General features: G+C 40.9%; 2 protein-coding genes across 2 annotated transcripts; one reads left to right on the top strand and one right to left on the bottom strand.

Annotated features, from left to right (window-relative positions):
* Positions 1 to 1,521: 1,521 nt before the first annotated feature.
* Positions 1,522 to 18,085, top strand: LOC146367250 (leucine-rich repeat-containing protein 52-like). Its single transcript, XM_084911537.1, has 2 exons — positions 1,522 to 2,678; positions 9,600 to 18,085. The coding sequence occupies exons 1-2, from the start codon at positions 2,030 to 2,032 to the stop codon at positions 9,926 to 9,928; spliced, it is 978 nt and encodes a 325-aa protein (XP_084767663.1). The 5' UTR covers positions 1,522 to 2,029; the 3' UTR covers positions 9,929 to 18,085.
* Positions 18,086 to 18,443: 358 nt separating this feature from the next.
* LOC146367249 (protein zyg-11 homolog) lies at positions 18,444 to 27,334 on the bottom strand. The gene is made up of 14 exons (XM_084911533.1): positions 27,132 to 27,334; positions 26,443 to 26,608; positions 25,387 to 26,186; positions 25,086 to 25,226; positions 23,375 to 23,551; positions 22,634 to 22,698; positions 22,248 to 22,347; positions 21,945 to 21,995; positions 21,387 to 21,548; positions 21,223 to 21,270; positions 20,886 to 21,086; positions 20,757 to 20,809; positions 19,613 to 19,710; positions 18,444 to 19,434 (listed from the first exon to the last, which is right to left on the bottom strand). The coding sequence occupies exons 1-14, from the start codon at positions 27,132 to 27,134 to the stop codon at positions 19,253 to 19,255; spliced, it is 2,247 nt and encodes a 748-aa protein (XP_084767659.1). The 5' UTR covers positions 27,135 to 27,334; the 3' UTR covers positions 18,444 to 19,252.
* Between the last annotated feature and the right edge of the window lie 461 nt (positions 27,335 to 27,795).

The raw sequence follows: 27,795 nt of genomic DNA, 5'->3' as shown, positions 1-27,795 counted from the left end.
CTGCAGATTAACTAAGATAAATAGGGGGATTCTTCTTACAACACTAGATTTAAAGGATTACAAAAACACCTTTCGGCTGCAGCTCTTTCTTCCAGTGTTTTGCATTTTTCTGCCATGCCATTCCAGACGGTTAAATATAATGATGAATATTTTAGGGAAAACAGAGAGTAAGACAGATGTGCACTGTGCATGACTGTACCTGCTGGAGATTCCAAGAAAACAAATAGCAGAGATTATACTTTGTCAGGAATAATGCAAAGCCTGTATTTTGAAGTCTGCTTGCCAATCAAACAAGAACTGGTCCTGGTATGCGCTTTCAAAATAATGGTTCCTCAAAGTATATATGAGATGATTAGATTTTAAAAAAAGATAAATAAATAAATTCTCAATGTTCTTAATGTTTTAAAAGTATCTTCTTCTACCCTTTCTGTAAATATCACATCTAGATAGATATTTAAGCCTCCAGACTTCATGTTTCTATGCCTGCAGCATTCCCTCATATTTCTCATTTGTCATTTTATGCACATTGCCCAACATCTATATTTGGAAATTTGGGAATTTTGTCAAAAAATCATCTTTGGCTTTGCACAATGCTGGACTGAACTTGCTGAGTTATGGCTTATGTTTGGTTTATACAGTTTTGCTTCTCTTATGTTCATAAATAGAGAGCAGATAAATTTAGACATCTATTTTAAAAAAAAATCCTCGTGCAATAGCTTCAAACTAGACCTACAAAAATAGTTACACAAAGACCATTACATAGTTGCTGTTTCTGTGTAACATTACCAAGTTTTCGTCACTAGATGTCCCCATAAAGTCACTAAATATCCTTGACGCAAAACAGCTGTGTGGATTAAGTTCAGTCCACATGGATCGCAAGCGTGAAAAAAGCATTAGGTTATACACAGGCCCACTGTTCTGACACACCATCGCAGGGTAAAAGGCTTCCACCTGGTTTTGTTGACGTGCGCGAGCGGTCAGCGTTCAGCAGGTTGCTTGCTGTCGACTCGGGGTAGCGCCTTTCACGGACTGTCAGCGGCACATCTGTCCTCCTCCTCCTCCTCCATCATGCCGAGTCTGATTCAGCACTTCAACACCTACACAGAGAACCAAGAATAGAGACAGGGCTCACACTGAGACTGGAAAGAGGAGGAAAAACAACTGCAGCCTGAGACCACCTAGTACCATCTCATCTCAGCCCATCATCTGCTGGCTGTATACATCAGGGAAAGTTTCAAGTGGGTGGGCTGGCTGCCTCTGTGACAATCAGTCACATACAGAGAAAACCCACGAGATGCACATCCAGGTACACCTGATCCTACACCTGAGACAGGCTGATGAAAAGTGTGCACGCTATCATCCCCACAAACAGATCTTTACATACACATTCTTACATCCACGCAGCTTTTACCCACAGACCCTCCAGTAGCGTTTGAAGATGTAATCACAGCGCCCGTGCTGGCAGCTAAAGCATCACAGGTCACCTTACACTAGGTGTCAACTGTGCGCGGGCTTTAATATTTAATGTCAGCCTTACATTACCTCCACTGCCCAGACCCTTCCACTCCCCACGCTCCATCTCACTCCCGAGCGTGAGATCACTCCGCAGCCCCCCCTCCCTTTCAGTGCGCCCCCTTTATTTGGATTCAGTTTCGGAAAGCGAGAGGATGGCAAACATGTAACGGAACAACTGACTGCGAGCAGCAGCGAAGCATCAAAGGACGTCGGCTTTTTTACGACGTGCGAACAGCTGTCAGCAGAATACACTCAATAAATTCATGAAATTCGAAACAGCACCAAGGCAGCCGACCGTCAAGTCCAGCACAGCGGATGCGCGTCGGATCCAGAACCAACAGACAGGATGAACTGAGACATTACGCGCGAGAGGTTGCCACGGGCACGTTTGGGCTTGACCTCGGCGGAGATCGTTTCTTGGGACAAGCGGCTCGCACGGTGATGATGTATCAATGAAGAATGTCACTGCGACCGACTCTGTCCAAACAGGGTTGATGAAGCCCTCGGCGGTGTCATGCGTCTTGCCCCGCAGCCAAGCGCGCAACCCCTGCGGCTTCTAGTTCTGCTCCTCCTCGCGAAAGCGGTCCCCTCATCCCCGGTAATCTCCACTGGCTGCCCGGACAGGTGCGTGTGTGACGACCAACTTGTGGTCCAGTGCGCTGGGCAGCACCTGACCACCTTCCCGGTCAACCTTCCGCTGGCCACGCGGCAGCTCATCATCTCAAACAACCGTATCGCGGAGCTGCCGCCTCTCGCGCTCAACTACCTCTCTGACCTGGTGTACCTGGACTGCAGCAACAACTCTCTGACGGAGATCTCAGAGTCCACTTTTGGGAATCTACGCAAGCTGGCCTACTTGGACCTCTCCTTCAACACTCTGACCCGGATCGAGGACAGGACGTTCGGCCCCTTGGCGAGCTTGGTGATGCTGAGGATGACGGACAATCCGGGGCTCTCCGAAATTCACCCGGACGCTTTTGGGGAGAACGCGGCCCTTCAGGTACTCGATGTGAGCCGAAACAACCTGACGGTCTTCAACATCACCTCCCTGATCGCGCTGCCCGCCCTGCGCTCAGTGGGGCTCAGCGGGAACCCGTGGAGCTGCGAATGCGACAACGAGGACCTGTCCTTGTGGGTCCATCTGGAGGGCTTCAAGTTCCAAGGTCTTGTCAGTTATCTACTCTATTTTTTCTATCAACAAAGAACATCACTTACATTTGCTTCGGTGTGACGCGGAAAGGCCCCAGAGAGCCAGTCATACACAAATATTGTTACTCCATTTAATTGTTAGATAATTCTCAGTTACATAAACTGGCCTCCCGATGGAGGTTCTTTCAGTAACAGAACAGCATCCACTAATAAGATCAACAAAGTGCCCGCGCAGCACCTTTCATAAATCCAGCTGTGTTGTATGTCGATAAGCAACAACTTATATGAAGAAGCACTTTAGAAGTAAACAGACAAAGGACTACTTTAATAGCTAAAAATCATGGTGAATCTAGAGGCTAAGTCACTGTTTATAAGCTGGAATTACTTCTGTTTAATGTGCAGAATTTTTTTTTGCTATTATTTGAAATCACTGAATTGAAATCCCCACATCTGTTCAGTTTAACCACAAGGCACTGATTCAAAATCAGCTATTGAACCCCTTTTGTCCCATCTTCTGTGGAATATAGTTTGAAGGTCATTTGATTTCGTTTAATTTATCTGGGCCTTAGTCATATGCACATATACATTAGAGCTTCAGGGGCCCTGAAAGTCTGTGCATCTGGAGCTGTTAACAATTTTGCCCCGTCGGTTGGTAATCGAGATTGGTGTCCTCCTACAAGGTGACAGTCCTTTAACTGTGATATTTTTTGTTTTTTCACACCTTACATAATTAAAATTCTTCTTATATGACAGAAAAGATGTTCAAACATGATGTCAAAATGGCAGCAAAGCTCATTCTTTTGACTCCCTCAAGGAAAGAATGACTCTGTGTCTTTCTGAATACATGCAGAGGCTTAACTACTGGATTTCCCTCGCACCATGTCACTCCCTGTCATGTCTGCATCTCAGTACACACACACACACACACACACACACACACACACACACACACACACACACACACACGCGCGCGCCATGTGGTATCCATGTACACCACAGCTCTGCAATGTGCTGTTAGTTTGCTGTAACTTCACTCCTCTCTCATCTTTCAGTGGGATGAGACGCAGGTGACAGCAGTGGAGCGTGGCAGCAATCAGACTATCAAATGACAAAGAGGGTGAAAGATGATCGTAGGCAGGGACCCACTTGATTTGTCTTCTGGCGACTTCACTCATAAATTCTGTTCTGCTTTCTGCAGTGATGAAGGAAACAGGGCGTTTCTTTTTTGTTTTCTTTTTTAAATCTGAGAATGACTAATCAATCTGCTATCAGGCTCCTGAGTTGCAGGCGTGATAAACGGATCATAGCTCCACCATCAAATATTGATCCCCTTTGTTTTGTTGCTGTCAAGCTGATAAATGTGTCCGGTATTCCATCATCTTTCTTACTTTGAGTTATTATGCTCGTGGATAATGGTGTGGATGTGTCACTATGCAAAAGGGCAGCTGCTATTTATAGTGTGATTTACTGAGCAAGAAGCCAGCCATAATTCTAACACCACAGCTATAATACAACTGCCACGCTCACTAAAAAGGCATCCCCTGCTCTTTTCCCTCTCACACACACGCACACATACACACACACTATAGTTCATCATGCTCCCCGTGAAGCTCAGACTGAGTCCAAAAGGAGTCCTGCAAGAGCTGTCCCATTTTCCTGCCTCTCGTTGCCTTTTGTCTAGCTTAATTTGGAGTTGAGTCTCTTCCAGTGACAGCTGCCAGCGAGGGAGAAGGCGGACACATGGATACAAACATTCTCTACATCTACACGCAGCCTTTGGTAAACACTATAGAAACTCACACACATACACACCCTCACAGGCGCAGATTTTACACACTGACTGATTTGTGCACTGAGACGTTTAAACACAGACAAAGCATACTTGTGTAGCTGGGGGTGGGAAGGGGGTTTCTGGGGGGGGGGTAGAAAAACATTTTAGAGACGGTTGTTTTTCAGCTGCAAGCTCCGGCTCCCAAGCCTTGTTATCGCTCGCCTGGGTCTCACCTGGCTCATGCAACATGGCTCGCCTTGTCTCCTCGGTTTAGGAAATGCATCGAGACCAAGCGAGAGACAGGGAGAGAGAGAGCAAAAGAAATAAAGCCTCAGGAAGGAACCAACAGATTCTCCTCTGTCTCGCCTTCCTGGCTAGATTAGCACTCTCTCAGCTGTTATATAAGGAGAGCGTCTAGAAATAGAGCAGTGTGGATGGGGGAAGGAGAGAGGGAAAGCCCTGTCCTTTGATGTCAGTCCCTGTAGGGGCATAGGGGGTGAAGCCATAAGGGTTTCCTTCCTAGCTGTCAGGCCTCCCCTCACACACACACCTGCATGTGCAAACACACACACACGCATGTGCATCCACAACCATTTGCAGATTCAGATTGGAAACTTAAATCTCATGCAGACACATGCATGTACAGTGCATTAAGAGGGAATGCACACTGTACGTATTTGTGTCTGCATGGAGGGCTGTCGGAATTTGAGCAGCATATTGTGTGAACAGTGAGCAGCAGCAGCAGCTTCTGAGAGGATCAGAGCAGACTTTGAATTTTCCCTGCTATTAAGCTTAGAGGAGCAGAGCCTCCTCGTGTTCTTCAGCTGCATGCTCATTTTTTAATCTTTGAGACACATAAGAGCTTCTCTGAGCATAAAAGCAGAGATTTCAGCGCACAGTGAATAATATATTAGGGGAAGCATACATTTCAGTCGCCCTGTGAGATGGAATTGTCGAGTAGTTTGATTGAAAGCGACGGTATGATCCCTGTCACCCTCTGTCAAATCACACCTCCCACCAACCTGAGCCTGTTTTTATATGTGTTGCCAGTGAGCAAGTGGAATAGGTTTAAACAGCTAAAAGTAATTGAGTGTGAACATTTGAAAACAATTAGGTAAAATATTAACTAAACCGTTGATATAAAAATGAAAGAAAAGCGATTAACAAATAGGTGAATTAGCTTAAATGACTGTATGTGCAGGTTAAACGACGACGCAGAAAGAAGTAAACAAATTCAGCTGAACTATAATAATAAGCAAGTAAAAATGCTGTTGACTTGGAGCAATTAAATTAAGGGTGCAACAATAACAGCTAAACACCTGCATTTAATGGCCTTGTTGATTCATATGAGGTCATCAGTGAATATGGACGTGGCCGATCTTCATTAATCACAAACACATAAAGAACTGAAAGAAAACAGTACAGTTATCTGTTATAATAACAACTTTCTTTCTTCTTTGTTTTTGGCAGAAATTGGGAATTAAAGAAAACCAAACTGGTTATTAGCCAAACTGTTACTTCAAACATCAGGATTGGCATCAGCCCAATATTTCAAAATCTTATGTGTCTCTTAAAGTAGTTTCATAAAAAGCCAATACTTGGAAAAGGAAGTGTAGATGATTTAAATTCTAGGGTTTTTTCATGTCAAGACATAATAAAAATGATTTGGTCCCCAGCAGGTATTAAAATTTGGGAAACATAACCTCGGATTAGGATGTGACATATTACACAATGTCATTATTTGTTTAACAAAAATTAAGCTAAAATGCAGAATGCAGCTAGGTGCTGATAATGAAATGCACTTAATTAACTGATCATTAGTTCTTAAAGAAGCGATTGCTGCTGCAGCCAGCAGTCTGGGAAGGTTTGTGCAGCCATGTCTAAACCATTCGATGTCCGTCATTCTACAGCGGGAACGATTATTCACAAGTGGAAAACATTCAAGACAGTTGCAAATCTTCCCAGGAGTGGAAGTCGCAGCATATTTACCTGAAGTTCAAACTGTGCAATGTTTACAGAACCTGTAAAAAAAACAGGAGCTAGATCTCGGATTCTGAAGGCCTCGACTAGCATGTTCAATGTTAAAGTTCATGACAGTACAATTTGACAAACAGTTTGGAAAGGTTGCCAGGAGAAATCTCTACAAAGAACATGTCAGGACAGCTTAGGTTAAAAAGCTGCATCCGAACAAACCACAAGACTTCTGCAACAATGGCGATATCTGGCGATAATTCACAGTGCCACGTTTGGACCGAAACAGCATATCAGTACAAAAGCTGTAAAGCCCGGTGGTGGAGGCGTGATGATTTAGGTTTGTTTTACAGCCAGAGGACCAGGGCAACCTTCAGTCACTGCGTCGACCATGAACTCGTCTGTATACCAAAATATTGTAAAGTCAAATGTGATGGTCATGGATTGGCTCAGACAAACTTTACTTATGTCTAATATTCCTGTATAAGTGTAAACATACCATAAATGTAAGCTGTACTTATTTCCTACTTTTCTATTAAAATTGAAATAAATGAGGGACTTTTTCACAGTACTGTATATAAAATGCTTTGACAGTCATTATTATTATTATTATTATTGTTGTGTATTGTCATCTAAAATTGTCAGCTGAAATAACACAGAATACAGTAAAATGTTCATAAAGTCAAAGCTTACCTTGCTGAAAGACCAATGATCTCTGCTACAATGATCTGAATTTGCACACAATGACCACCTAATGGATCTTCACCCAAACTGTGCTTAAGGTCAAGGGCAAGATCACATTCATCATTCTCAGTCTATTTGAATTCTTATCAATTTGTCCAATACAGCAAACTATTGGCAGGTGGGTGAACAACTACATACGACATAAAGCTACAAAATTATAGGGTAATACATGAGTAAACGTTATCATTGTCATTTTTCATAGTAAAAAAAAAAGATTTATGACGTTTTGTTATTTATCAGCGGTTTGTGCGACGAGATCACTCTGTTAGTCAGTGCGGTGTAATAAACATGTTGAAGTTCTGAATGAGAAATAAACATCAGCAATATTAATGAGATGTTTATGTAAGTGTTGTACAGTAAGTTTACAGTTATTCTCTGATGGTCATGTCTCAGTTTTCCTCTGTTTGTTAGGGTTATGTGAATGTTACAATTCCATGGCATGCATCTCACAGCAAAAAGAGTCAGGGTATTTTAAGCATGCTGGTATGAAAATGGGGCTGCAGGAAACTGTTCCCTGTGCAGAAACTTCCAAGTCTTTTCATCTCTCCCAGTGGGAATTTCTCCTAGCACAAAAGCTCTGAAAAAACAGAAGCCAATTAAAAACAGTGGCCGCGTGGAGATGCCACACTCTGCTATGTTGCACTTTTTTGCTCACAATAACAAAAGACTCAACCGGCTTTCAGGATTGTTATCTTAAAAAAAGGCCTCTCTGGTGAGCTGCTGCAGGGCTCAACACCTATAATGTGGTGTGTTTAATTTTCATTCAGAGGGCTTTAAAATGACAGTATGTTCATGCAGTTTTCCGAAAGCGAATGAACTAAATATTTTGTTAGAATATGTGGATTTCAGCAAGGTCTCAGTACTGTAGTGAAGTCATATCCAGTCCCTGATGGTGAGAACCCTTATTATCTGTGGTTTCAAGCAGATACAAAGGCTCAAGTCACTCACTAATCCTGTGCAGGGAAAAGGAATTTGAATAATTCATCCATGATTTTTTCTTTTTTGTTAACATAATGCTGCATCAACAGCAGACTGTGAAGCGCAGGAAGCTCTTAAAGCTTTTGTAGTTTTCTGATAGAAACAGCAACATTATTATGATGCAATTTGCTGCCTTTTGGTTATTTATTTATTTAAAAGTATGAATGTGAATGAGTTTTGGATATCCTCGTCTCAGGATGCTGCCATTTACAAATGTTGAGGAAAACAAGTACTAACATGCTTGAATTATTCAAAAGGCTGCTCTCTTTAATGCCATATGTATGATATCATCCGAGTACTTTGCATTATGTTACAACTCTCACAGCAAAGGATCTCATAAATCATATGCTAATTAGATGCAAAGGTTTTACACACATCTGCTGTACATAAGTAAAAGTACTGGATGAAGAATGTGTGAGAGAGAAAGAGCTCTGTGACAGACTGGCGACCTGTCCTGGGGGGAACCCCGCCTCTCACCCTATGGCAGCTGGGATAGGGTCCAGCCTCCCTGCGACTCTGATAAGGATAACTGGAAGAGAACGGAGGGATGAATGATATAGTACAGTGGAGGGGATAACAGGAGTTATATGTATCCTGTCACATTTTCTACTATTTTGTACATTTTTGCTTTTTTTATTTGGTGAAGTTTTTTTTTCTGAACTTGTACGATCGGTTAGAAAGTTGAACCACTGATTTATTGATCATTTTTACCTGTTTTTTTTTTTTGTTGTTGTTTATTTGTTGATGGTTAAAGCTATTACCATAAAAGTTGTGAGGTGTTTGTTTACAGTCAGCAAGGATAAGTCACCTGGAAGTAAAACAGAAGGAGACCGTGTGATGCTGAGGCTGAGGACCTTGAACAGCTCTGCTGTAATTAATCCTATAGAGAAATCTTGATTTTAAACCAGCTTTAACCCTCTGACACCAAGTGTCTCATATTTAATACACATGTTTTCCAGACATCTATGTCATCAGTGTGGTTTGTTTAAGATGAACTGTGAGCAATAAATTGCACAAAAAATGCCAGATGTATCAAAAGCGATACAAATTGAAACTAATATTATACTATTATACTTTTTTTAATTTGTCAGAAGGTGTAATAAATTCTCCAGTTTAAAACAAAAAAACAACAACATAAATTTAATGGTTCAGGCTTTAGAGAGTTAACCACCTTATGATGTTTTAATAAAAAGTTAAATTAATAATCATAAAGAAAACAATATTATTATAGAAAAAGATCTGATGAACTTTCACTTGCCTTGTGTGTTAAAAATGTCACTTAACAGTAACAACATCGCTCGAGCGGTGCCACTCTAGGACAGCTGTGACCTGTCTGTGGTGCGTTTCTTTGATATTATGAAAGAAAGAAGAAAAAAAAGGATTGATTTCTAACAATAGAAAAATGCTGATATGTTACTTTGTCCCATGATTAATCCTCACCGTTCCTCCTTGGTGTACTTTTGTGTGACAGATGAGGGCCAGACGGTGTGCGGTTCACCTGCTGATACTCAGGGCCGTCGACTGGGGGAGGTGGGCATCCAGCTACGGACGTTATGTCATCAGACACTCGGCTCCTGGGACTACCTTTTCTTTGTTGTCATCGGCTTTGTCATCTTCGCTGCTGGCACCGTGTCAGCCTGGGTGATGGGTGTCATCATGGTGCTCTATGAGCGCTACATCAAGAAGAAAGACGAGCAGCTCGAGATGGACGACGAGGAAGAAAGCATCGAGACAGGCCGTGCTGCGAGCACCAGGAGTGGCCACGACAATGGGAATTTAAAAACCTCACATACTGTTTAAAACAAAATCCCACCCCTCTCGCCATGGATTCCCACAGTGCCTCCTTTCAACTTCCACGACTGTCTGAGAAGTTTCATGAAGCTCGGTCTGTTTATCAGGCTCGGATCTGTTAATGAATGGAACAAGGAATGTGTTTCTATCATTTTTAGTGGGCTTCCAGGTGTTGTTACACACACTGTAGTCGCCATAGTGGAGGTCTCCAGTCCTTGGGTAATACATAGACTGTGTATGCAAATATATGACCACATATTTTGTTACTTTATGTGCAAAGTTAGCATTAAAAAAACTCAAAAACAACATATCTCAGAGAAACTCTGAATATGTTTTCACAGAGATATTTCTGACTGATCTTCACATCAGTTTAAAATCAGCTTTTCGAAATTTTAAAGTTTAAAAGTAAAAAGAAAAAATCAAGACAAGGCAAAGATAGAATCTTAAGCTAAAAGTAACCTACCCCCAGGTTACCTGTGAACTGCGACCTGCACTATAGTAACACCAGTTGAAATAAAGACGGAAAACGTGGCTTACAGTTTGTGCTTTGCTGATGATATTGTTAACACTGAGTAGGGAAAGTGTGTTTTTGTGACTGTAGTTGTAGTTTTTTTTCTCCAGATCAGTTTGTCTTTTTTATTGGTACATTTTTCACTGAATATTCCTGCAAGATGCTTTATTATGGTTATTTTATGGATGTACTGAGGAAAGCTGGATACCAGAACTAAAGATGTTGACGGCTTGCTTGACAGAAACAGAGCTCTAACTGGATTTGTAGCTCAGTGAAGGAGCACAAAAGTATTTTCCTCCAAAAAAGACCTTCACCTACTGTCTACAGCTATTGGCCCATAGCTGTTTCACTGCATTGATATCATAAAAATAAAACTCATTAATAACGTTTATAGGAAAAAATATGTTTTGGGCACAGAAGATCTTGACCACTGTGAAAAATGAACAACACAGACTTTTTTATTAAAAGACAGACATTTGCTGATGTTAAAACCAGATGTGACAAGAAAGTGGTGGATCTGAGTGAGAAATGGAGGGACACTGCACACTCATACAGTAATGATTTATAAACCATCTCTAAAGGGGATCATGGTTTACAAACTAAACATCATGCTACATTCAATAAGAATTGAAACTAGCATCTGAGACCATATAGCTATTATTTAAAAAAAAAAAAAAAAAAACTCTTAATGAAGTCAAAGACAGCGGGAGTTGAAGGGCGGTTTTTGCCATAAATTATTAAACTGCTGAACTCCTGTTTGGAAACTGTGTAGTCGCCCCCTGCTGGCCACTAGAAAGAATCAGGTTTAAGGCACTTTCACATTAGCTTCACCTTTTAGGAACAGAAGCTACATCCATCTTTGATGTAGCTGTCTAAGGAGCAGTCTAAGGAGCAGCAATGCTGAATACATTCAGAGGTTTAAACTTATAAGGAAATTATAGCAAAATAATCCCACTTAAGACATTTAAGAGCTAAACAAATGTGTGTGGATAAGTTTAGACATCTAAGTCGGACAATTATATCTAAGCCATAGTCAAAAAATCCATGCATCCATGCATCCACCCCCCCAGCTGTCATAGGGTGAGAGGTTGGACTGGCACAGAGAGACAATGGTTCACATTCGCACCCACCTACAGCTAGATTAGTTCTAAATCTATGAGTTAAAACCAACCATCAAAGTAAAAAAAAATGTTGCTGTTTGTGTTCCATTGTCTTAATACCAAGCTAGGCTAACCATGTACTGGCTTTATATTCAGTGGATGGATACAAATATGCCTCTCACTCAAAAAAAAAAAAAATGAATTCATCTTGTGTTACCATCATTTTTTACATGTCTGATTTACAGCATTCGCTAAAAAATCCAATAGAAGGAAACTAGAAATGTTTGCCAAATTTTCTGTAGTAACTATAGACCCAGTTGAAATATACAAAACATTTTCCTAGTATTATAAAATGCACAAACACTATTTGGTTAAACCATACAGCCATCTTATATAGAATTGTTTTGTTTACACTGACAGTTTTCTCAAGGACCTCCATGATGGCACTAACCAAAGCAATACAATTGTGACACAGCTCGAGCTCCTCTGTGTAACATTATAAATGTCTTGTTGTCGCTCCACCCACAGGTATGACAGGAAGGAGAGGAGGAACTCCTTTTAAGGAGTGCATTTATCCCCGTGTATGTGACAGAGTGTACGATGTAGCTTTATGTGTGACTTTGCACAGCGAGAGTGTCAGTCCGTGCACTGCTGGGGCATGATTTTGTACTGTAATCCATCTTTCCCTTAATCATTAGCCCAGAAACAAACTGCTGTGGCCGTATTTGTGTTAAGGTTCTACAGTTGTTGTGAAGTGGAGAGAGCCCACAAATGCCAGCTGCTGAGATCTGTTTTGGCAGTGGGCCCTGCTGGATGGCGAGCAAACAGGACAATGTGATAAGTGATTTCTACTCTGTTGGGTTTGAGTGCAGTGTCCTATCTACTTCTGCATGCACTGTTAATGCACCAAAAAGCCTTACAAGGTGTGTATACGTTCATTAAAGAATGAAATAGGATTTCCTGTAACATACAAAAACATCCTATTTGTGATCATTTCAAAATGCTTAAAAAAACAATTCTTTGTATTTTTTTGGTGACTGAGTTACTGTGCAAGGACAAACATTATTTATGCCCAAAATAGCAAACATGAACACTTGCTGTGCTTCAGGTTTCCATGTCACAAACCTTCCATGCTTTTAATACTTATCTGGAATTGCTCTCCATTGACCCTGACTTTAGTATCAACTTGCTTCAACCGAGACATCAGGCTGCCTTTTGTATGTGTACTGTTCCTGTTAAGTCTCAGAATTATTCATTTGATTAAAGAAAAAAAAAAAAAGCTATGACAGACATGCGAAGGATTAGATCAGATACTTTTTTCCTGTGTTTGAAGTCAAATGTTTAGATGTATCCAAGTATAACATATCGCAGAATTGAAAGCAAAGCAGAAAAGAAATACTTTACTGAAGACATTTTGAGACACACACACACACATTAAATCAAATTAACGAGAGCCAAAATATATTTAGCTATACAATACATTGCTTCCATGGCTTTGGGTGTAATTTGCTATTCTGATAATGTCGAGGTCGACTGAATATGGCAGGATTTGTGTGCCGAAACATGTGAAGGCAAAGCAGGTTTTTTTGAACTGCAACTGCACAAACTGATGCCTTTCTGTAATGTGATCTACATCTAATAGTGAGAAACCTTTCTTCACACATTTACTGGCACTTGCAGGCACATATTCTTGTGATTTGTCCAAAAAGAAAAAAAAAGGTAGGGTTTTATATTTTATGTGATGGAATGAATGCACAATAATAGCATACCATCCAGTATAAACACAGTATTTATGGATGTGTCAGAGGTGGGGTCACAGGTATTTTATTTTTGGTCACCACAGGTCTTTCACGCGGCAGACACATGGCAGCGTTTGATGTACAAAGGTTTTCTTGTTGCATTCCTTAAGAGCTATTAAAAGAGGAAAGCAAATATAAACCACAAACATAAGACAGTCAGAAAATAATTCTAATTTTTTGTTGCTTGTTTTCTCTTGAGAGAGAGAGATGATAGGAATTAATGCTGACTCATAACAGTATATATAATTATGCATGTACCAATGTTTTGATTGGTACATGCATAATTATATATACTGTTACTTCTGCAGTATGCTGAGATGCCTTCAGTCCTGTGCTCCTGATTGCTTCCATGGCTTTGGGTGTAATATTTGCATGGGTTCTGTCAGTAATGCATTGCTTAATGTGCAGGTCTATTCAGGTCTCCATACTAAACTCTCATATATACACATACATACATACATAAACTCGATCATTTTGACTGTGAGCCTGTGTTAGTTTCTGCTGCAGCTTACTGATTAGGCCATGCGATGCCACAGGCAAGGGTGAGGGTGCAGACTGGAAATAGGATAGCTGATTGCCCCAATTCATGTCAGCACAGTGACACACATGAAATGACAAGGAAAACCCATGTCTCCCTCTCCTAATACACGTACACGCTGCAGTTGCTGTTCGTTTACACAAGGTGAAGGTTTGCAAAGCTTGGTTTTGAGTAATAACAGCTTTCAGTTGCATAGCACGCGAATGAGCTGAATTTCAATATTTAAGTGGATGAAGTAAAATGGAACATGTTGCACTTGTTACACCCCCGTGCTTCACGGTCAACCCATACTTAGGCACATGTATGCTTAAACACACAGAGACTGCCTCTAATTTCCCCTTGGGGTAGAAAGACTCTTATTAACACTGATTCTGACAGCGAGTACAATAGTATTGTTTCGCATCACATTGCTTTCTTTCTGATGGTAAAATAAAGTAGAAAGCTTTCTCTTGTCTATCTGATGAAAAGCCAGCAGGTTATTAACATAGCATAAAAATAGAGGAAGACAACTAGCTTAGCTCTTGGAAGGAAACTAAGCTGGCATAACACAAAGGTAAAATTTTAAGTGGGTTTAAAAAGTGCTAGATGAGTTCATTACTTAACTTTGAAGACCAGCAGTTTTTTAGTGTATGATGGTTACACACCAACTAGCACAACTGCAGGTACATAGCACCAGAAAGGGCAGAGTGGTAATGCAAGAGAAGCGATTCTTTCTATTCACAGAACCATAAAAGGATTTAAAAGCTGCCATTTTTATTTTATATAGGACTGCAGTGCTCCTTTAAACAAAAATGTAACATTCATTTGGCAGGTTGGGTTAGGGTCGCTGTTTCCTTCTAGTTCCACGTTAATCTAAGTTCAGCAGCAACTGGCTACAGCATCACATTAACATACAAACCTGAGGGGCAACAATCATTTGATCTGACCATTGGCAAGTTAGCAAGTAGTAAGAGCACATTTCCCAAGATGTTGAACTGTGGCTTTGAAATAATAGCAGTACTTAAGGCAGCTGTGGTGCTTGCGAATGGATGTTTGTTTTCATTTTCATATCCCATCATTCAAAAGCCAAGCTGAGGCAGTGGTCAGGATGTGCTCCAGGACAGAGATGCGCCCAACTGGATATGGTCACATTACAGCTGTGACTGCGAGCCAGTTCAGTAAATAGACAAGGAAATGCACACAGCTACTGGACACAGAAGCTCCTGCAGCCCTGCTTCCTGCTCATATTTTTGCACCATTGTGTGCACCCACTGAGCTGGAGGCAAACGGGCCGATGTAAAAATGCCTGCAGATAGGAGATGTGACATGAAGTAAGACTGGCTCTAACCGACCGTAATAGCCCTCTGACACATCTACTTACAAACATGCTCACTTACACACAGTCATGCGCAAACACACATCAAATTGGAAAATAATCCTTTAGTCATGGGATAGTAGAATGACTTAAACTGAACTTGGAGATGAAGGGGATATTTCCACGGAAGGGTGGAAATCTGGTGTCAGTGTTACAGCTGTTATGTGAGAATTTCATCATTAATCAGATCCAAATTAATGTCAGCTGAGACAAATCTGCGATACATGCTGTACGCCTGTAAAGAAAATACTTTAACGTATATAAACGTATAAATGCATTTCTTTTGCATGCATTTGTGAACACATGAAGGCTAACGAGAGTTCTTGTTTTATACTCCGAGTTACTTTCTGACCACAGAAGCAAGGAACAAGGATCAGGATCTGCAAACACTGGTTTTCCACCAGTTTTGCTTCCCTCATTTCCTCCATTGTGATCTCAGTACATTCTCAAAGCAAATTATTTGTGTCGTGGGATTTGTTGCAAAATAACAGTACTGTTTGATTTGATTTCTGTCACATGCAGTATATAGTATATATTCTATTGCAGTATATAGAATAGAATAGAATTCAATAGAATAGAATAGAATTTTTATAGAATAGAATAGAATATATTCTATTGGACTCAATATTGACAACTTCTACTTATCCCTTCCTTGGAAAGAGGCTATTGATTGATTGCCTTCACTTGGCAAAGAGGAGGATGGTCCTGCTGCTGTTACACACTGTATTTCCACACAGGCTCAGGGGCCTGCCAACTCTGTATCCTTCCCCAGCAATAAAAGGTCATTGGAGAGGAGATGGTGTGTCCTTTTGTGCGTCACAGTTCTGCCTGGAGAAGTGTTTTTTTCTTCTTTTTTTTGTTTCGCCTTCTTAGACGTCTCCTCTCCTCCTCTTCTTTTCTTGAAACGTGTTTTCTTCCGCTCTTGCTCTGTGGGTATGTAGAAGGCTAGTCGGTGTCTAATTAGCTTCCAAGTCAAAAACCTGTAAAGCCAATAGACACATATGCACTGCAGAGACCGTCGCACACAAGTGAACAGGCACACAGACATTCGCAGCTGGAGATGTGTTGCATTTTACATTAGTGTATTCTGGGCACCCAGACCAGTGCACAGTTGTTTTAATCCAACGGAGCTGGTTGCACAAGTGAGATAACGAGATGCTTACTCACACTAAGCTCCAACTCAAAAGCAGCACAATGGTATTTCAGACTGAGACAGGCACTTTGCAAACTGGTCTGTGGTATTTTTTTGCACATACAATTGTGAAGCATGAAAGGGACTTTAATTTTCATTTGACTGGCTCTGTTCCTCTTATTTCTTAAATGTCACTTTATCCCTCCCTTGCTTTATTTGCCTCTTATATATTTTGGCCATATGGCCAGAAATATCTGCACCTGCCATTTTCCCTATTGAAGTGCCTATTTCTAGCTTTTTGCCAATCTCCACCCTTCTCTCTTTCTCTGAACAGAATACTTTCTTGCTGTCTGATAAATACCAACAATGAGTTAAGCTTAGCTTAATACAAAAAAGCTTCATATCTAATTCATATACTGTACATTAACTGCTTCTAGCACTGACAGTCTTGCAAATTTTTGCTTTAATACTTCAATTTTTGGAGCAAATGAAATAATGTAGTGACCTTCAGGATTGCTTGCACTGTATGTGTGTGCATTTTCACATCAAAAAACACCTCTTGGACATCTTTGCACAAGACACTCAAGGATAGGAGTCCAGGCACATTATGAGGTTGGAGGTGAAAGCAACTGAGAGACACAGGGAAGGAGTTTCAGGGATCAAGTGAGGGTCAAGGACAAAGGTTGGCATGCCCAAAAGGTACTGTGTTCCTGTACTTTCATAGTAAACAGTCAATAGTCTTCAAGTTGAATCAGTATTAGCTCCATAACTTTGACACCTGAATGAAGAATCTTGGGCTCGAATCTTCGGAGACACCTGGGTCAATTTTGAAACTCCAGAATTTCTGTATTCCAACACTTGACATCTAGCAAACACTATAGTCTACCATCAATAATATATCACATACACTAATTTTGCCTGACAGAATCACGTCCATTTTTAATTCAGTCAGCCCAGTGAATACAGTCATTCAATTGTGGCTTTTGACTTCTGTTAATTTCTTTTTAAAAGAAACCTCCAAATGATTTCACAAAGTCATGAATCGTGAATCAAGCACGAGTCATGAACCCCTTTCCGTCTTTACTTCTTACAAATAGTAAAGATAATCAGTCACTTTAGGAAGCTCTCTTTATACATAATCATCTTACTGACTTCTTGTTAATTAACCAAATTAGACTTTCGTTGGCCCTGTCTCAGCTTTTTTCTTCTTCTTTTTTACAAACTATTTCCATGTTTCCCCCCTTGCTTTTGTCCGTTTGATATCCTTCTGTCTGCTTCTTCCTCATGTCACTTAAATATTGATAGGTTCCTCGAGCAACAGAAAGAAACTTTAGACCTGTAACAGTGCACAGCGCTGTTGTCCTTCGGCTCGGTTCTCTCCAGTCACTTTACCTCATCACACGCCGTCTTTTCCTGTGTGGAAGTGGAGTTCTACGCTATAGAGTAACAGCACAACTGTAATAAAAACCCTCGAAGGAAGTGCTGTTTTTCCACCCTTCTCATGACTTGAACTTCACACCTCTCTGGCTGTTAGCACTTAAACTTTTAACACAGGGCTGCCACTGTGAGTTTAAAGTTTAGAAGGCGAGTCTGTGTTAAATGCTGCCTCTGGATCAGATCTGGTTCCCGTTTTCAAGCGTGCAGAATAACCCACCACTTCCAAGGAAATGAGAAACCTGGCTGAATCACAACATGCAACATTATATTATTTTTAATAAATACTTTTAAATTCCTGCTGGGATTTTTTTTTTTTAAACAGATGAATCGAAGCAAATTGACACTTAAAAAGTTGAGCAGCCTGGTAATAGTCAAATATTCACATGAGCTTTTTAAAGTCACGTATTACGGAGCCCCGGAGGGGACATGGGAAAAAAAAAATTAAGGCGGACTTTTGCGAGAGCTCGCAAAACAAACTCGGGATCTCGCAAAAGTTTTAGCCGCATTCTTCCCGTTAGCTCGAAGCTAACGGGAGGTCGAGACCTACTACAGCCGGGAGGAACACCGCTTTCCCGACACATCGTGCCTCGACCTCCCGGTCGGCTTCGAGCCGGCGTCCGAAGAATGCGGCTAAAAGTTTTGCGAGATCCCGAGTTAGTTTTGCGAGATCCCGAGTTAGTTTTGCGAGATCTCGCAAAAGTCCGTCTTAATTTTTTTTTTCTCCCATGTCCCCTGCGGGGCTCCGTAACTTCTCAAAAGGAATTATTAATAGAACAATTTATAATAGACACTCGATGCCTACAAGCAGTTCTGTCTTCCGGCTGTATTACATAAAACATAATGAATTCAGCTTCAGAGAGAGCGACAGTGTGCGAGAGAACAGAAAAATAAGAAGAGGAGAGAAAAACAGATAAACAGCAGGTTAAACCTGCTGGTACCTAGCCACTTATCACACGATGATGACCTGGAATCTGTACATATAGTGCCTAAATAATTTACACAAATACACGTTAAGGGCAAAACAGTCCCAAAAATACAGTACTAAAGCACTCCCTAGTGACAGGTTTTGAAATTAAAACCTTAAGTCTATCCATTTTTAGCTGCAGTTCATTTTATTAAGCTTATAATGCTGTTCAGCCCATTATCAATGTAGACTAAAAACAGTGCACATGTCAAAGTAGAACATTCGTTCTGTAAACAACAACTCTGGTTTCAAAGTAAGTAAACAGTTTAAAAAATAGATAACACAAATAACTTTTTACATCAAGCAAATACACTGTCCATATGAAATAAATATTATGCATTTTGTGGTTTATTCTATTAAATATGTTTCCAGATGATTAGCATTAAGTGTCTGCACCTTGATACTGCCTCTGCTTTCTCTGCAACTATATATCTAGCATATTTCAGATATAGGTCAAAGATAGCAAATCAAGTAAAATTCTTTTTTTTAACACTTCTGTCAAGAGCTTTGAGGTGCCGTCTGATTGTTGAACGCTCCCGCATGAATCTGATGTTGCTCAACCATGCTCAAGATGCTGTCTGATAGTCCTTTAATGTCACTGTGTGTGCTGGGATGTGCAGCCAAAGCTTTCAGAAGTTCAGTCAGGCCTTCCTTCTCCAGCATGCTGCTGTAGTGTGAAGCTGGATGGATTGAGGAGATGAAAGAGGGATAGAGCTCAAGACTATTAATAAACCAAACAGCCTATAAAATATGATCATTATTTTTGCATGAATAAAACAATTGTTTCAGATCAACCCATCACGCCGATAGTGTAACCGTCCTTGGATCCCTACAGCTGTGTTTGTGTGTGTGTCTTACTGTTTTGAGTGCAGACCAGATGTATGGCCCAGACTGCCCACAGCTGCACGCCTGCGGGCTGACAAGTTTGAAGCAGAGGGCAAAAAGGATGGAACGACCTGAAACATGGACATCAAATAACCCAGTTTATGTTTGTCCCAGATGCAATCCAGCTGAGTATGTGAGCTAAGGTGATGCAGAAAATGATTCTCAATCACATTTAGGACGTTTTCTTGTGATGTCTGAGCTTTCTGTAGCAATTGTGGTAGAATTCTGGGTATAACTCAGCAGAAAAAAAAGAAACAAACAATAACAACACCAAACTGGCAAGTGCCAGTGATACCCCTCAGGCTCCTGGCAGTCGAATCTTTAGCTGCCATAAATCTAGTGGAAAGACAAGTTTTATAACACATAATTACCAGGTCATCTTTTAAGACTTCAGCTATCAAATTGTGCCTGGCTGGAAAATCCATACAGTGACAGGGTTATTATCACTAAGAAAATTTAATGAATGCCAAATGGGGAAAAGTCATTTTACCTAAAACGCTGAAACAGTGGTGTTGGTATAGCTGCACCATTGAGAAAACAATGCATGAATTATATTAAAGTTGCAAAATCCAAAAGTATCAGAGATTGTCAGTAGATGCAGCTATGCTGTCATATGAGAAGCCTATATGAAATCCTTCCTGAGTAAATATACCTATAAGCATGGTTTGAAAGATCCTACATGGCCTCCTTCTCAAGCTACTGTGTTCACTAAACTTGACCTCTGACCTTGAAGTCTTACCTTAATCATGAGGTCAAGGCCGCTGATATTCAAAGCTATCAGAGAACCTTTTCTCGAGTTATCATCAAGTTGGTTGTCATCACTGCTGCCCACCTGGTTAACCCAGTTAATGCCCCAAGTGTTTCAGGCTGAGAGGTAAAAACTGTTAAAAGGAACTGTCCATGGTGTTTAAGATCAGGCTTGTATTCCACTGATTAAACTGGGCAAACACTGTGCAAATGTTGAGTGATCTAAAGAGAATGTAACATGTGTAACCTAATTAATGTGAAACTGTTTAAATAAAGTGTTATTCAGCATGTAGCTCATGTCTGATGTCAAACTCAGACTAGTTTTATTCTCTCTTTACAGATTTCTGTTCTGTCTTTGCTATTCTCTCACCTGTAAGACACCATCTCCCTCTCAAGATGGGTCCACGTCATGATGGAATCATGCTGCCGAGACAGAAAGGCATATTCACAAAATGTGGTAGATCTTACGTGAAAAGCAGCATTCAAAACACACACACACCAGCTGCTTCAGTACGGTGCTGCGCAACTCATTTTCCAGGGTCCAGGCATCTGGTCTGGAAGCAAGGTGCGCCAGTATCCCCCCTGCAAAGTAGCGAACCCCCACATCCACCTGAGAGTCCTGCAAGAGATGGAGAATGTGCTCCAAAAGGTCCTCCTCCATCAGATCAGCCTGCAACTCCTCCACCTCAGCAATGTTGTTCTGCAATTCAGGGAGACCAATTATAGCAGTGACTGCAAAAACATAATATAAAAGGCGAGCATAACACAGGAACTGTTTTGTGTATGATTACGGCTGCCTACAGATGACTTCATTTAAAAGTATATACACTACCCACCAGAAGGCCAAGAACTTTCTGCTGAATAGAAGGTTCAGTGTCGTAGGACTGCAAAGCAAAAGGGAACAGCATGAGAGGAAACATACACTCTTATGTTAACGTCTCTCTTTGTGAGGTTCATTTTTAATCAGTGTGTCTATTGTTATATTTTCTGTCTCCTTTACCTCCAGAACCTCCTCGTACAGCTCCAAGCCCCGGCACTCAATGAAATTGCGCGCTGCTACTGGCATTTCATCCGTCAGGTTCCACAGAGCACTCAGGGCAAACTTCAGAGTGGAGTCGACAACTCCAACCATGGCTTTCTGCTGCACAATAGCCAGCAGCTGCTGTTAACAGAGACAACAAGAAGAGGAAATATGACATCGTGGAAAAGCACAGAGGGGGAGAGAAAATGGGAGATTAATTAGAAGTAGAATAAATAAATATATAGGAGAAATACTGTACACATAGCGGGAACATACTAATGTGTAGCTTTAGACATAGAGCAAAAGAGGATAACTAAGTGTGGAGAGCAAGACGAAGTGACTGAGAAGCAGAGAAAGAGCAAATTGAGGCGTAGGCGTGCATTAAGCGATGGAATGACAAGGGCATCGAGTAGAGACGTGTATGCATTAAGTAACTGTAAATGGACAGGTGAGAAAGACGGTGAGGGAAAGAAAAACACAGGGAGAGAATTAGAAATAAACCCGTGCTAAGCCGGTACCCCGAGAGCCTTAATGTACCTTCATTATAAAGATATCCTTGCTGAATTGTGCCATCTCCTCTGTGGACAACTGCACATAAAAACAAATGGATGAGTGCTTCTTTTAAGGGTTTTTTATCCATTCTTCTGAATGTCACTCTAAAACAAGAGGGTACTTTTATCCCACAGGAAAATTGTCCACATTTAACTGGACTAAATGAAAGCATAAAGCCGCTCGCTGAAATAAGTGTCAAAGGGTTAGCTCTCAACAGGTAGGATTAAAAGGTGCCACCACTATTTTCCAGCAGCAGACTAATGCACAGCGAGCGAGAAAAATCTTGACCTTGGCCACCAGAATGGAGATGACAGCCACAGCCATCCTCTGCAGGGTCGGATCCTCGTGGCTGCTCAGCCAGTTAATCACCAGCATTGCCGCTAAATACCTGAAGCACGATAACAGCGTGGATATAAGGAACACAGTATTACAAAAATACACCAGTGATGCACAGCAAAACCTTGTGAAAAGTTCACTGCTTTGGTTTAACATCTGGAAGAACTATTTCTTTTGGCAGTTGCATTTCAGAAAAAAAAAAAAAAATACAACTCAGCTGGATTCCAATCTGATGGAAAAACACTACAGTGCCACTCTATGCGTGCACTGATTATTTTGGCTACTGCCAGACCAATGGACTCAAAGGTGATATTACGACTGACGGAAAGTAAACTAACTTGTCAAAAGGAACCTCCTGGAGGATGTAGTCACTGCAGAGGGCCAGCAGACAGTTCTTTTGCACCTGGAGAGACGGTAACACTTCATGAATTGAAGTATGGGGTATTATAGAGCAACTACAACTACAGTCAGGATTAAGTCTTAATTCTGTCAGGAATTAAGTTGGATTCTGGTGAATAGCAACTCAGCTAGAACAAAACCATTGAGTGCCACCTTTTGCTGGTATACAACTACATGATATTATGATTCTAAAATCTGATGGTGGCTTTCACAAAGGATGGAGCATGCACTGAAATCCATCCATTACCTGAAATAATGGTTTTTCAGTGCATCCATTATCTTCAATAGCTTGCACCACGCAACAGCACTTTGCTGCTGCGCAAAGCAAATGCACAGCTCAGGGGCATTTGCGGGTTCAGCATCTTTCAACTTTGACCCATGCTTGCTGGGAAGCACACATTGCTAGTGGAAAGGAGGCTATGACCTGGCAGCAGGTAGGGAAGGCAAAATGAGGAAAAGTTGATATCATAAGTCTGAAATTTTGGAGTGCACACACATACACACACTCTCACCAGAAGATTAATACAAAAACCTTTTGTGGAAAACAAATTTCCATCCCAGTAGAGACGCCAAGTTTTTAAACTCCTAAAACACCTAATATTAGTAGTGAACCCAAAGACGAGTAGAGCACGTGCCACATCCTGAGTGAAAGCCTTCGAGGCACTGAGCATACTTCTGACCTGCTGGTGGTTGGGGAAATTCTTCATGGTGTTTAACAGTTGGGTGACAGTAGAGCTGAGCAAGCTGATGGGCATGGCCTGTGCCAAGTCCTGAGTGGTCAGGTTGAACACACACGCTGTGGCGACCAGGTGGATGTGCAAGGAGGTGGGGTGCCTCTGCATACCACTCACCACCAGCTATAGGACAACAAAATATCCATTATATTAGTGGTGCCCAACATTTTTTATCTGAAATATACTCAGAGCACTGTCATTTATAAAAAATAAATAAATAAAAAAAGCACCAATCTATGTTAATTTGCACTTATTTTAAACTGAACGATAAACCCTTTCGGCTTATTTCTCAGCTGTAATCAGCTAATTGTTTTAACCATCATCACTATAAGTTCACAATGTCAACCATTCACTACTACTCTGAGTTCGACTCATTGTAACAACTATTCATTTCACTTGACACTTAGTGACCAATAACTTCACGTTTGTCCTTTTAGCTACCAATTTCATTTATACTGATAGCTAAAAATATTAACTATTAATCCATACTTTTACATTGCAATTTAAACTTTCAATTCATAATCTTAACTACAGTTTACCTGTTACTTTTTTCAAAACGATTTATTAATTTTTATTCATAACTTTAGCTAGCTCTAAAATTATAAATAAATAGCTAATAAGACTAGCTAACACAAGTGGCTAATCGTAGCTAGCTACACACTATGCTACGAATATAACTGCTAGCCATATTTAAATACTTCATAACTTTGCATTAAGAATTTTATGTCGCTAATTTATTTTACTCAACCACGTTAGCCAATTGTTTAACTGTAACACTTCACCAAAATATTTTATAGATATTTACTAAAAATTTTAGCTAGCTCCTACATTCCAACTCTTTATCGCTTTGGTTTAGCAAAAAAATTAAAATAGTTTACATACAATTAGCTAATTTTTATATTAATGATATAATTTTGTACCAAATTCTTTGATTCAGTTTTTTTTAGGTCAGTGTTAGCAGTTGTGCTAATCTTGCTATACTTAAGGATCTTGCAGAAGTACTCTCTGTGGTACTGTACCTCATTTGGGAATCATTTTGTAGATCATTATTACACAAGCATGTGTTTTCGAAAAAGTAATGAAAGCAATATCCAATCTGCATGTTCTTTTGTTCAATTCTCAGCTCTATTCAACCAATTCATCTGTACAGTTGGACTGTACTATTTAACATCAAGGCTGTAATTTAAACTGCCTCACCACCTCTTCTCTTCAATATCCACAATTCACAGGACATTAAAGCTGTAAATTAGGAAAGTGGTTTAAAACACCAAAGAACCAAAGATTTTTGAGAAAAAAAGATTTATATTACTTTTTTCTTTATTTCAATAAATCATGTTTTAGTACTTTGAGATATGGTGTGAATGTTTGCATTGGTCTCTGCATATGCCGTTTCTCTTGGCAAGGTCTTAGTTAAAAAAAAGGAAATGCTAGTTTCAGTGACAGTACTGTTTTTAAATAAGAAATTAATGAACAAGGGAAAAGATCTCATACAATGGAGAACAAAGGGAGATACTACAGTAAAATCTTACTTATGGTAAGTTTTTGCTTCTCCTAAACTGAACAAAATAGCCAACTGATTTTCTGTTACTACCCAATCAAACAAATCATTCCACAGGTTTACTAAAGACATGTCGGGAAGCAATGCAGACCACAACACCTTCAGCACGTCTGGCTGTGGTTTGTCAGTGTCAGTGGTTAGACTGTAGAGATGGACAAGGGCCTCTCGTATGAAACACTCGCGGTCTCTGTACCTTCTGAGTGCCTCACACACCTGGTTCTCATCAGCCTCTCCTGTTACCTGGACACACATTCAGCAGCATTACAGAGAGAGGAAATGCAGTGGGAAAATTCAGAAAGAGTACAAACAGAGCCTCAAGTCAAAAATAAATGAGAAGCTTGTGCAGTAATCAGGCTTGTATTTCTACCATTGCATTCCCTGGGTAGTAAAAGATTCTTACTTTTAGGCTTTTCTGTGTAGAAAAGAAGTCACAGGAGCTAACCCCAGTGGCTAGCAGGCCCAAAAAGACCAGTCCACTTCTGGATTCCACAAAGTTTCTGATTGCAGCTTCACTGATTCTCTTCCGACCAGAGATATCTAAAGAAACTAGTGATGGGAGGACCTGGGGACTCCCCTCCAGAAGCTGCCGCACTGTCTCATCCCCATCTCTTCCATCGCTGTCATCTACAGAGAAGTGGTCCTCTGAAAAGTCCAGATGCTTGAGCGCATGAAGCTGGCTAAAGACAAAGAGCAGCTGGGCAGGGGACATATCCAGGTGCCGCTGCCTGTGGGCAATAAGGGATCTCAGGGTGTTTTTGCACTCAAGAAGTGCAGTGAGCTTAGAGATAGCACTGCAAGAAATATCCAGCGTCTCCAGGTGAGGGAGATTGCAGATATCCTCAAGGGCAGCATCATTTAGGTCTGTGTTGGCAAGGTTTAGCATTCTAAGGCCCCGCAAGGAGCTGAAGCCAACATGGATCCCACCATTTGCCTCTAAAGACTCCCAGTCCAGACGTAAACCGTTGAGGGACAACCTCTGCAGGCTGGATCTGCATTCTGGGTTGGAGGCCAAGCCTGAGACAATGTCAGCCCCAGTAAGACCACCAGAGACCCAGGAGGCATCTAGTTCCAGGAGCCGGTGAGGGCAAAGAGCCAGGCGGAAAGCTTCTGCAGACAGTGGACAGCTCTGAATGGAGGCTCGGCGCAGACGGAGTTCTTTGCAGTTTCGGAAAATCCCAACAGTTGTGTCATTCAGTATCTCTTATGGGAAGAAACAAACATAGGGATATTGTAGGAAAAAGAAGCATCGGTTAAGCCATATTTATGTTTGTGGAATATACCTTTCCTACTCTTGCAATATGACAAACTGAAACCTCTGTTTACTGCGAACTAATAAATAATTTCACCTTCAATGCTTTGGAATAAGTTTTCTTTCCTTCAGTTTGCCAAACAACTGCGACCACTCAGTAGCGGTAGAAAATTGATGTTTGCAGAGCTGTTTTATTTTCTGACCTACCTTTAGCTGCCATGTGATTCAGAAGCTGGTCAGCAGTCTCCTGCGGGAAGATCGGGGCCCAGATGAGGCTCATGGAGCCGTCTGCTCGCATGCTGCACAGAGAGCTCAAGCTCTGGCACACCTGAGCCAAGCAGAGGTCACAAAGCGTCGGGGGGCCCTCCGCATCCTGCAACAATATCACCATGTATCACAATAATCACACACACTACAGAAGAAGTATATGCTCATATGCTCACTTCAAAAAAATCTCACTCGACTCAAATTAGAGGGAAAACTTTACATAATATTCCATGTGATCTGGCCAAAATACAACAGTGCAAGTTTTATTATATGTCATAATTCATAATGCTGTGATGTAAATGTCATATTAAGAGGTTTCAGTTCATTCTAATTGCATTTAAGCCTACATAGACCCTCCAGTTGTCTGTGTGGTCTTCCTCAGGCCTCAGCGGATCTACAGAGACACGGATCTCTAACCTTAGTCTAATTTTATCCGCCACAGATGAGTCTCCGCTCACGAGCAAAGCCTGTTTAAATCGCCTCGACCCCACCGCTTTCTGGAGGGCAAAGTGGACAATAACAACTGTTGCTTCCACTGCTCTACACAATAGCCGAGTGCTTGTCACAGAGTCGATGTGCAAAATAAAACCCTGGCGACATTACATGAAAGGGAATGGGGTCAAACTCACCATGCTCGAAAGTGAGAAGTCCGCAGGAAAAATGAAAAAGTAACAGCAACACTTCGTTCACCTGCTTTTTAAACCATGTTACTCTGATTATTTATTCATTTCCTTCCCTTTAAACGAATGACAGCTAATCAAACGCTCCTCTCTTTAGATTAAAGTCGCTACAGTTTTTCGCCAGACGTCAAACCACAAGTGTCAACTGTCAATGTCCAGCTTGTGATTGGTCAAGCTGCATGACGTCACCGAGGGCTTGGTGCAGTGTCTGTGATTGTAGGGGATTAAACGCTGTATCAATTACAAGCTTAGAGAAGTGTCTTTGGAGGTATTGCATAGATTCTAAATAGTGAGACTTGGATGGTGACTTTAAGTGTTACGATTACTGTGGACTGGATCTTAAAAAATAAAAAAATAGATATATTTTTCCCTCTCCCTTTGATTTCATCGCATATGTATTCTCCAACTTTCCACTAGACCAGTATTTCCCCCTTACCTTCTTTAGGTCTTGGGGCAACCCAAAGTGCCTCTCATTTTTCTTTCTGAATAGGAATATGAACATGTAAATAATATAAAATAGCTATCTATTACTTTTTGGACAGAATACAGCCTCCCACATTCACATAGCCACAAAGCATATGCTTACACTCAAGCACATAAACCAGTTACTAAT

This window comes from Perissodus microlepis, chromosome 18 (genome assembly GCF_051167445.1).
Source record: "Perissodus microlepis isolate ML-2025 ecotype Zambia chromosome 18, ASM5116744v1, whole genome shotgun sequence".
Classification (NCBI taxonomy): Eukaryota; Metazoa; Chordata; class Actinopteri; order Cichliformes; family Cichlidae; genus Perissodus; species Perissodus microlepis.
Note: the sequence above shows the minus strand (reverse complement) of the source record. Positions and strands in the feature narration are given on the sequence as shown.

What these genes read in the sequence shown, in the direction of transcription:
- LOC146367250 (XM_084911537.1), top strand. Translation starts at nt 2,030, where the DNA reads ATGCGTCTTGCCCCGCAGCCAAGCGCGCAACCCCTGCGGCTTCTAGTT. An exon ending in GGAGGGCTTCAAGTTCCAAG is followed by an intron (nt 2,679 to 9,599) that starts GTCTTGTCAGTT and finishes TTTGTGTGACAG; the next exon opens with ATGAGGGCCAGACGGTGTGC.
- LOC146367249 (XM_084911533.1), bottom strand. An exon ending in GAATCACATGGCAGCTAAAG is followed by an intron (nt 26,187 to 26,442) that starts GTAGGTCAGAAA and finishes TCTTCCCATAAG; the next exon opens with AGATACTGAATGACACAACT. An exon ending in TCTCCATTCTGGTGGCCAAG is followed by an intron (nt 21,996 to 22,247) that starts GTCAAGATTTTT and finishes TTTTATGTGCAG; the next exon opens with TTGTCCACAGAGGAGATGGC.